Source organism: Panicum virgatum, chromosome 8K (genome assembly GCF_016808335.1).
Source record: "Panicum virgatum strain AP13 chromosome 8K, P.virgatum_v5, whole genome shotgun sequence".
NCBI classification, from domain to species: Eukaryota; Viridiplantae; Streptophyta; class Magnoliopsida; order Poales; family Poaceae; genus Panicum; species Panicum virgatum.
Genome location: NC_053143.1, coordinates 18,772,489 through 18,783,801, shown reverse-complemented (window position 1 = coordinate 18,783,801; position 11,313 = coordinate 18,772,489). Strand labels below are relative to the sequence as shown.

General features: G+C 50.0%; 1 protein-coding gene across 1 annotated transcript; it reads left to right on the top strand.

Annotated features, from left to right (window-relative positions):
- Nucleotides 1-5,687: 5,687 nt before the first annotated feature.
- On the top strand, nt 5,688-6,677 carry LOC120644132 (dirigent protein 1-like). The gene has a single exon (XM_039920692.1). It carries the CDS (start codon nt 5,856-5,858, stop codon nt 6,456-6,458), a length of 603 nt encoding a protein of 200 aa, XP_039776626.1. The 5' UTR covers nt 5,688-5,855; the 3' UTR covers nt 6,459-6,677.
- The last annotated feature ends 4,636 nt before the right edge of the window (nt 6,678-11,313 follow it).

The following is an 11,313-nucleotide window of genomic DNA, read 5'->3' as shown; positions in this document are numbered from 1 at the left end:
TTCTTCTCCCAGTGTGGGATAAAACAGCACATGAGTCATCACAACTTTCTCCCGCCATACAGGATTAGTACTATGATAACTTTACCCCGTCATGTGGGCAACTTTACCCCGTTATGTGGGTCATTTCATACTTTTTCCTGACAAAAATGTCAGGATCGATTCATATCAAATTCAGAAATAAATTTGAATATTCCATGACACACATGCTTAATCCGACGTTGGTCAAATTAAACATGTATGAATTATCACAACTTTGAACGAACTCAAAATGAATTTTACTTGACGGAGAGTACATAAGAGACATTTCTCAAAACAATCTCTTTTTGCTCTATCTTCTTTTCTTTGGATCAACATCCATAAGTAGTTTTCTTTTCAAGCCATTCTTTTAAGAGAATACACTTTCTTATGCAATGGTCTTCTTTCTTTCTGAGTCACAGGTACTCACTTCTTAAGAGAATACACTTTCTCATGCGATGGTCTTCTTTCTTTCTGAGTCACAGGTACTCAGTTCATTTCCTTTTGTCCCTTCACGAAGGACTACATGCAAAACTTTGTCAGAAAAGACAATAATTAAAACTTTTAAGTTCCATTCTATATCACCGTTGGGCAAAAATAGAATAAAACATGTTTCTTTTACATTAATTCCACATCACCATTGGGCAGAAACGGAATTAACGTGTGAAAAACTCAATTAACTTTAAAATCATATATATCCACTCCTCAAAATTAAATTCTCCCGTTGGTTCGAATTTAATTAGAGGATAAACAACTTTATTGCAGCGCAAACTAGGAAAATACATTTTTCTAGTTCAGGAGCAGTGCTTTATCTATTCTCTGAAAAATGGTACTTTGATGCAATGTTTACCGGAGACTTTAAACTTTAAGGTATGATTCATGAAAAAATAATAATATTGTTATCATCAACATTGGTCAGAAAATAACAATACCATAATTAACTTTAAATTTCTCTTCCTTGAGAAATATCTTTGTGATTCCAGTAATGCTCAACTTTGAGACTTCAAATGGCAGAATTATGCCAAAACTCAACTTTTACTTTAAAACAGCGGAAGCTTTTCTATCTTTTACCCACAAGGAAGCTTATTCAAGACTTTAAAACTATTCTTCCAATTTAATCTTCTCGTTGGTTCTGACTTAATTGAAAGATAGTAACAGTATAAAACCGGAAATCTTTTCCTTTCTTTATGGCAGCGGAAAACCTTTTTTTTCTTTTCTTTTCAGAAACAGTACTCTGTGCTCATTTTCTCTCTAAACAATTTATCTCGTTGGTTCAAAATTGAATAGAGATAAAACTGTACAAAAATTACTCAAAGTATACTCTTCAATCATGCTCTTAAGAATAATTCTCCCGTTGATTTGAATTAAAATTAAGAGCAACAACTTTAAAACTTTGCAGCGGACACATGTAAAATTCTATATTCAGAAGCACTACTATTCTCTCTTTTTTTCTCTCTCTCTCTAATCAAAAAACATGTTGAGCCAAACTTGAATAGAGATCAAATTCATCAAAACATCATTCAAATTGCCTCTGAAAATAGAAAAAAAAACATGAAATTTTATTACTATGCTTGCAGCCGGCCCAGCAGCATGGCAGCAGCCCAAATGCTCCTCTACCGGCCTGCTCAGCTCGGTCTGGCTAGGCCGAATTAGGCCAGCTTCTTGCGCTCGCCCTGGGCCAGCAGCCCAAAACTGCCTGACGCGAGGCGCTAGCTCTTCCTTGGTCGGCCCGGCGGCTTGGCGGCCTATCAGTCGGCGCACGGCCCACTTCAGCACCCGCCTGGGCCGGCCACGGCCCGATTAGCGCCGATCGCCCTTGGCCGTCGGATCGAATCCGACGGCCGAGCGCCCTTCTCGCGGATCAAAACCACCTGCCGACCGCATCCCCTGGAAACCCTAACATCCAGTCTTTGTCTTCCCTTTCTCTCTCATGCCGAGCGGCGGCGGCCACTGGCGGCTCGCCGGAGGAGCGTGGCGGCGCCGCCGCGTGCCTTCTTTGCCGCCCATGCACGCCCACCGCTCAGGAACCTCAGAGCTGTGCCGCTCCACTGAGCTTCTTTCCCTTTTCCTCCATTTCCCTTTCCCGAAACGAAAAGGGCGGCCGTCCATGGCGACTCGCCGGAGGAGGTGGCTGGCGCCGCCGTCGGCCCCTTCGCCGGCGTGCGCGTTCTCCCTTGTGGGGTTGCGCCGCCGTCGAACGGCCTGTCGGCGGTGCCCTTTGCCCCGAGTGCGCCCACGCAGAGGCGGTGCCCCACCGTCGGACCGGTGACTCGGGGTGACGATTCCGCGCGGTGGTGACACAGCAGGTGAGACCCGCGGCCCTTTCTTTCTAGGGTTAGGGTTTGTATTTTTTTTTGTTCGATTCGAGATCGAATCTCCTCCTTTCTTTTGTGTCTGTCTCTTTCGATTCGTGACCGAATCCAACCCATCTCAATCTACACACTAGATCGAGGCTCTGATACCATTGTTAGTTTATTGGATCGAGTAGGGCATAGATCGAGGGGTTACTTTCTTTGTTCAGAGCCACCGTAGGTTCGTCGGTGAAGTTCTGCGCTAGGCAGCGACGCGCAGCGCAGTGGCATCATGGTGACGGCGCCGGAGTCGGAGAGGACGACGGTGGCTTGATGCAGAGGCGGCAAAGGCGTGGTGCAATGACGGTGGCGTGGTCGGTGGCTGTGCAGTGGCGACGCCGAGCCGGTGGCGCTTCCCGTCGCTCTCAGCCCCTCTCTCTGATCGGTATAGGTCTTGGACGGTGGGAACTGTGGCTGCAGCGGCGAACCTCGTTCCTTGTGCCGCTGGTCCTCACATCCTTCTATGGGGCTGCGCGACGGGGGCCCACCAGCCTTCCATGGGCTGGGCGCCCCCAATCAGGGCGCGAGTCAGGGTCCATTTGGTCCGTTGGGCCCAAATGGTGGAGATCAATACTAACAAAACAGACCTATTTGTTTCTTTAAAAATATGCATGAGAGTTATCCATTCATTTTGCCTGCATGCAAACATTTTTTCCGTTGAATAATACAAGCTTGTACATGCAGTACCATGTGTTAGCATGCATCAAACCTAGCCTCAAGCTGTATCTCGATAAGATAAGCTAGCAGGAAGGTAATTAAACTGGGATGGCCAAGATAACCAATGTATATAATCAGTTTTTCTCTAAAAAATGTGTATAATCAGCTAAACTTTGAAAATCGGTAGTAATCCATAGACAGTTTTGTTAGACTCCTTATGAGTAGATATATGCAATAGATACTATGTGATGTTTTCGTAGAAAGTTTTTGTTGTATATATGTATCTATGGTTTTTAGGGTTCAAGAATTCTCTTAATTCATCTCTATGGTAGGCTACTCTTCAGTTTTCTTGGTTTAATTTCAAGTTCATTAGATAACATATAATCGAGTAACTGATTTAATTTGGTTTAGGCTTATTAAATGGTTTATAAATATTTAAATATGTAGTTTCCTTGGCTGCTTTCGACATGACAGAAGTAGGAACAATTTGAAGGACAACTCTTCAGTGACGAATTGCTTTTCTTACGCTTCAAAATTGGTTATACTCTACTATCTTTCCAGCTTTGAGAGCTATGTCATGTTAGTTTTTTTTTATTTCAATTTGTGATTAGTGGTGTTTCTAATTCAATATCCATGTGCGCAGATATAAAAATACATGTGAGTTTTTTCTATATAAAAGTTTATAGAATAGCATGATCTCACATTCAGACATGAACAACATTACTTCCATCAATCATCAAATTAACTGATCTTCTAGCAGTAAAAAACTATCCGTGTATTCATAATTGCCTTGACCCTGAAAAGCAGATAAGTATTTTTTCATCTAAACTAAAAAATAATCACATACACAACAAAACATCGACGCGGGATACGGGCCCGACGCGGCAAAGCCGCGGGCCTTTCTAGTATATGTGATTTATATAGTGCCGTGGCTCTAGAAAAGAGGCGCAGTGATGGGTCGATGCAAGAGGTGCAGTGATGGGTTGAGGCACCATGTACCTGCCGGGCTAGATAAGGCTAGGATAGCTAAGCTTTTGCTGCATAACCAAACACACCAATATTCTTCTGGACCACATTTTCTCCCCCTCCTCAGGTTAACCACAAGAAGCTGTTACTCTGCAGTACCGTAGGGGGATTCGCTCCCACAGATATGCTGCCCCACTGCGCCGGGGCTCGGCGGGGAGCGCGGAGTCCTACATGGAGAGAGAAAGCAAGAGCGAACGACTCGTGAAATGGCGACTCCCGGCGGGCGGATATGCGTTTGTGGACCTCCTATTGGTTGGCGCTTGCTGCTGGACATTAAAAATCGGTAGGGCCGGTCACCACCCAGCCCTCCTTGTAGCTAGCAGTCGCTGGAACCGTAAGGCTCTCCGCAGCGGGCTCTGTAAGACGTTCTCTATGCCATATAGAGAGTGAAGATAGAGAAAAAAACACCGCAGCGGCGTTCTCTATGCCACACTTAAACCTAGCGCACGGCTCGGCACGCGCCATTCCCAGCGCATGTAGCGCTCGCGCGCTACAGGTGGGCCTGGCATCGATGCCGCCCCCCCCCCCAACCGCTCGGAAGCCGCCTCCGCCGCCACGGGCCTGCCTCGCCGGAGCCCTGCCGTGCCGCAAGGAAGGGCCTCGCCGGCCTCCTCCTGCTCGCCGGCCGCGGTCCCGTGCGCTCGCCGCCACCGCCGGGAGGAGGGGCGCGTCCATGGAGGGGTGGAGGAGCGCCGGTGGGGAGATTGGGGAAAGAGAGAGACGGGGAGTGGGGGAGAGAAGGGGACTCGAGCCAGTCCATGGCCGCCGCGCCGCCGAGCTCGAGCTCGGCCATGGCCGCCGCGCCGAGTGAGTGGGGGAGGGAAGGGGACTCGAGCTGGGCCATGGCCTCCGCGGCGCCGAGCTCGAGCCGGGCCATGACGGCAAGCATGGCGACCTCCATGGGCGGCGAGCAGGGAGAAGGGGGAAGCTTGGCGACCTCCATGGGTGGCGAGCAGGGAGTAGGGAGAAGGCCGCCCTGCCATGGCCGCCCCGCCATGCCGCCATGGGAGCGCCCCGTGCGGGCCGTGTGCGCCTCGAGAGCAGGGCCTTCGCGCGGGGGAGCTCGATCCCGCGCGGAGGAGGTGTCCGGCAGCAGAGGCCAGAGGAGGCGGCGATGGAGGAGGAGGTGGCCGGCAGTGGTGGCCGGGGGAGGAGGGGTACGATGGCGGAGGGAGAGAGGAGGGAGGGAGAGAGAGGGGCTGCGGAGGAGAGAGAGTGGGGGGAGGGGGGGTAAAAAAAGAAAAAAACAATTATGACACGTGGGGCCCACATTCTGGTAGTTGGTATAGAGAGTGATATAGAGAATGGATGGGTGCGGAGAAACTGAATATAGAGTAGAGAATCTCGATGACCAGGATGGAATATTCTATTTAGAGAGTGAATTTAGAGAACGACGAGTGCGGAGAGCCTAAAGTGTGGAGGCTCATCCCAACACCCAACCACGCATGACAACAGTGACCCGCGGGAACCGGAAAACCAGGAGTGGCTGGTCCCCTTCACGTACCCTCACGTTTTAAATGTTGCATTTTGGCTGTCACGTACCCTCAGGCTGGTGAGATGTCTTTGTTTTTGTATGGCTAAGACACTCCCTACAAAACTGTGCATCTATGTGCTGAATATTCGAACGGTGCCTCACTGTCGAAAAAGAGGGGCCACATCCCAATTACCGTGGGTCAGGAATTGTGTTAAGAGGCCTGGGACAATACAATATATGAGCACGCACACCCTGCTAGAGATAACCAAACACCCACCAGCGAGGCAGCGAGCAGCCGTATCTCCGGTCCACAATCTATCCTATCGATCGTCATGGCGGTTTCCCTCCCCTCCGTCCTCCTCGCCGCCGCCTCCCTCCTCGCCGCCGCCGTGTACATCCGCAGCTACGACACGGTTGGCACCACCACCACCACGCACCTCCACTTCTTCATGCACGACGACTACACCGGCCCGCGCCCTACCGCCGCACGGGTCGTGTCCGGCCGCTCCCTCCTGCCAACGTCGTCCAGCGACGGCAGCGACAGCAACGACAACGCCACCGCAACTGATCGGAGCGTGCTGACGACGTCGCCGCAGCAGTTCGGGGACGTGGTGGTGCTGAACAACGCGCTGACGGAGGGGCCGGACGGGGGCAGCGCGCGCGTCGGCACCGCGCAGGGGTTCGCCGTGCGCGTGTCGGAGGGCGGCATCGTGTCGCACCTGACCCTGCACATGGTCCTGGACGCCGGCGAGCACCGGGGCAGCTCCGTCACGGCGAACGGCCGGATCGACATGGACGCCGAGGTGCGGGAGTCGGTGGTCATCGGCGGCGCCGGCAAGTTCCGGTTCGCGCGCGGGTACATGCTCACCAGGAACTACGACTACGACCTCGCGCGCGGCGGCATCGTCGAGATCGACGTCTACGTGCAGCACTAGAGTAGCAGTTCGCCGGGGAACATTTTATTTCTTGCACATGGCTAGCTCTGGTTGATGCTATGTGTGTGTGTGTGTGTGTTGCATGCATGTTGAATAAGCTGGTATATGCATGGGCCGGGTGTTTTCTGTTTTTGCTTCTTGCATATTTGTACGTGTACCGTATCCGTACCTACAGCGGTTCTGTGATCTCACTTTCGTTCACAACGAATTGCTCATCAACTAGTATGCCAAATCTGCTTTTGTACACGCTAGCATATACGAGATCGATCTGAGCCTTATCTCGTGCGATACGGTAGGTATAGGCGCACGCACTGCCTACAGTCTAATCCAGGGCCGGCCCTGGTCTTATCGTGCGACCTAGCTATATGCATAATGTATTCGCTTCAAAATAATTTTTTTATTTTTAAAATAATTGCACTTTGTTCATATTGAAATGGAAGGACACCGACATTTGGAAACGAATCATGTGATTTTGATCTATATGCAAATTGCAACGGGAGGGGAATAAGAGGAGGCAACTTCTCATGGAGTCATGGAGAGGCCTCTCCACTACGGGAAACTCTCGGTTTGCCGTGTGCCTGGCTCTTTGCCGTGAGCAACATCACGGGCACACGGCAAACACAATATATACCGAGTGCCAGATAAAAAAACTCACGATAAAAATTAAGCACACGGCAAATTGAGTTTTTGCCGAGTGCGACGGAAAAACACACGGCAAAATAATTTTTTGCTAAGTGACTAAATGTTGGCACACGGCAAAGATCAATTTTGCCATGAGCTCTCTGTGACACACGGCAAAACCGGAGCTTTACCGAGTGTCTTTATATGGCACACGGCAAATCTGATTTCATTTTTTCCTCCTTTGCCTCTTAAACTTTTTCTTCTCTCCTCATACTATATTTGGTACTCTGTGTCACAATATCGTACATTTGTAGGTCTTTTTGCTATATTTTGTTAATTTATTTCCCTTACATGAATTTTTTAGAATAAGTCCAATTTGCATTGCAAGTGCTTCGGATACTAGAATTTCATAAAAAGAAAAATGATATTCTTGTTGTTGAGTCCATTAGGCCGTGTACATAAAATGAAAGGGAATTTCCAACATCTCTAACACCAAACATGAGCACCAATGTGTCGCCAAATTGTAGTTAAATTATATAAAAACCAAACGATATCTGAAAACCATGAAATTTGTCATGACATCAAGATATCATATGTAGATGTTGTGGAAAAAAAATGAGAATGTTTCTCACAAGTTATCACATACGCTGCTTACAGAACGAAGAATCTCCGAAGAAGTTTCATAGAGTTAAAGAAGGACTGATTCAGATTTCAAGTCAAAGTGACGATCAAACTATTGTTTGACATCAAAACTTTTTATTAATTTTAGATTGGTTCATGTGAAATTTTAGTAATTTGAAAAAACATTTAAAGTATATTGAAAAAATATATATGCAAATAGTGTATTTTCAAATAAGTTATTTAATCTGAAATTATAAATTTTAAAACTTCCAAATGACTTCGGATGTAAATAAGTTCTATACCAAAGTTGTAGAGCTCTACGAGATCTACAACTTTGTAGTTTACAACTTTTTCATCTGAACTCATTTGCCTCTATTAAAATGCATCAAAAGACAGTTAAAGAAACATGCCACGTCATCAATCCAAAACTTTAAAATGGAGCTCCCCCATTGGTCCAAAGAATATGAGCCGGATTCCTATCCCAAGTCAAAGTCACCGGCTCCTCCTCCTCTATCCATCATCTCTCTCATTCTCTCTCTCTCTCTCTCTCTCTCTCGGCCTCCTCCTTGCGACCTCGACGACGGCGATTCGGGTGGCGGCGCCAGGCCCAGGCCGGCCAGAGTTCCTCCCCAGCCCTCTCCCTCCACCTCCCTCTCGCGGCTTCTCTCCTCCCCCCTCCGCTCACCCCTCACCGGAATAGATCGACCAATGAGGAGGGGCGGCGGGGCGAGGAGCGGCAGCCGTGGCCAGCAGCGCCGGCGCCCCGGCCTCGGCAACGGGCTCCTCCGCGCGTTGGAGACACGGCGGCAGCTCCGCCATTGAGCTCCTACGGCGTCGCGGCACGGGGGCCCTGCCCCTCCTCCGATGGGCCCCTCCTCCAGTGGCGCGGCACGGCACGGTGCGGGGCCCGCCCCTCCTCCGGCGACGCCGCACGGTGTGGGAGCCCCACCCCTCCTCCGCCATCTCCGAGTGACGGCGTGACGGCAGATCTGGTGCAGGAGCTCCGGTGTGGTGGTGGCGGCGGTCAAGGGGAGGGCTGGAGGCGGCGGCGGCGGTAGTGGCGGTGGCGGCGGCGGCGGTGGCGTGGTGGCGGCGACGGTCAGGAGGGGCTGGTGGCGGCGGCGGCGTGGTGGTGGCGGCGGCGGTGGCGGTCAGGATGGGCTGGTAGTGGCAGCGGCGTGGTGGTGGCACTACGGTGATGTGGCGGTGCCGGTTCGGTGCTTTTTTTTAGTTTTTTCAAAAATCTTTGCCGAGTGTCGAGTACTGTACACAGCAAAGTGATTGCCGTGTGCCCCGAAACCTAGGTCACGGCAAAGTTGCTCTTTGCCGACCGATCTATGCAGTGAGCACTTCGCCGTGTGTTACACACGGCAAATGCCCTGTGTCCCGTAGTGCTCTACTTAACCACAAGTGAAGAGCCCCTACATTTTCCATTTTTGTCCACCAAGTAACCCTCGAAATGCAATCGGCTTGGTGCATTAATTAATCGCCTATTCCACTAGCAGAATATCCCGTATGTACACCGTCCCTCTCGCATCCACCCACCCACGCAAAAAATGTCATGCCATGTAGTTGCCTTAAAAAATCGATAATTCTTCAACCGCACATGCAAATCAAAATCTGATTATACCGTTATATTCCTTTTAACTAGAGCTTCAAAATGAGATCACACTCGAAAATAATTTGTTAAAAATGGTGAAGTTACTTTTCTAAAAACAAATCTTACTTTCTATGCCATATAATCTAGTCACAAGTTACATCATACCATGTATAGTATTAGCAAGTTACACTATACCACAGCCCAAAAATCCCATCGGACATGTGTTGGTAAAAGTACCAGAATAGCGACGAACTATCAGTCGGTAAAATGTTATAACAGTCAGTCAGTCGGCAATTGAAGTTTTAACGACTGACCATCAGTTGGTATTTCTATTCAGATATACCATCAAACGGAGCGTCGGCAAAAGCTAATATGAGCCTCAAACCATCTGTCGGCATACATTCAGGCCCATCTCTTGCGCGCAATTTTTCCATGGGAGCCCACCGGCCAGCTCTGCAAAACCCTAATCCCTGCGCCCTCACCCTGTCTTCCCCAATTTTCCCTGCCGCCGCGCAGTCGCCCCAACCCAAATTTCCCCGTCGCCGCGCGCTTGGCGCTCTCCCCAAATTTGTGCGCGCGCTCGACTCCTCCCCGGAATCTTCACATGCCCCGCTGCTCTCCCAAATCTCATGAGCCGCCAAACTGCTTCTCTCCCATATCTTCACCGTCGCCATCCCGTCTAGGAGCCGCCGCCCACGGGAGAACAGGTGACCGGAGCTGCGCCGCCCAGGGGAGAGGAGTCGCGCCGCCGCGTGCCCTGGGGCGGGGCCGCGCGCGGGAGAGGACGCGGCAGCCGGGCCTCTGCGCCACGAGCGCATCCAGGAGCCGCGCTGCCACGTGCCCTGGGGCGGGGCCGCGCAGGGGAGAGGACGCGGTAGACCGGGCGGCTCTGCGCCGCGAGCGCGTCCAGGAGCTGCGCCGCCAACCTTAGTCTACCATCCAGCCACATCCACCACCACAAGTGGCAGTACTACCCCATCCAAGAAGGGGTAATCCTGCAACTTCAATCTTTTTCATAGTTTATCCTGCAATCTTCATATACTCAGTTGATTGGCCACCACATCCATCACCACAAGTGGCAGTACTCAATGTTAATCCTGCAATCTTTAGTCCACATACATAGTTTACTAGTATCTTGTTCATATATTCACAGAGTTTACTAGTATCTTGTTCATATACTCAGTTGCTAGCAACTTGCAGTATTTTTTAGTATTTGTATCCAGATTTGGTCTATGTCGGTGTTTTACCGTCGGGTTCTCCAAGGGGTATCCCAAGGAGAGTGGTTATGAGTTGGGACTCGCCGAGATCATAACACGATGGTGCAATGAACACAAGGATTTAGACAGGTTCGGGCCGCCGGAGCGTAATACTCTACATCCTATGTGGTGGTTTGTATTCCCTCTGGTATTGTTCGATATTTTGGAGGGGACCCTGCTCGCCCTTATATAATCCGGGGAAGCAGGGTTACATGAAAAATCCTAGCCGAGTACATTTAGAGTCCTACTCCGAGTGAGTCGGGTAGTTTCCATGTACGTAGGCCAGTTTCGCTACTATACGAGTAGTTACAGTTGGAGGCAGGATGTACCCATGCAGTACTCCCTATTCCAGAATATTCCATGCCCGTGAGCAGTCCTGCTGCCCCGGGTCTAACAAGCCCCCGAGCTCTTTGTAGTCGAGTTCCACAGGCGTTGAGTACTTATGAAGATGTCCATCGAGTGCTTTTGAGTGCTTCTGGAATCCATTGCTTGAGCTTGAAGTCCACTAGGCATCTCGAGTAGTCTTCCGAGTACTTTTCTGGCTGCGTCGAGGCTATGAGGTGCTCTAGCCCCGAATTTCATCTTCTGATATGGCGCGCGATATACTCGCGCTCCATATGGAGTAGCCCCCGAGCCTTAGGTCGAGCTGAAGGATCAGGCTGAGGATAACTTTCATCTTCAGGGTGTTTTTGAAAAAAGTTTGCCATTTGTGACGCATGTTTCGCTGCCCCCGAGCCTTGACTTGAAATCCCTCGAT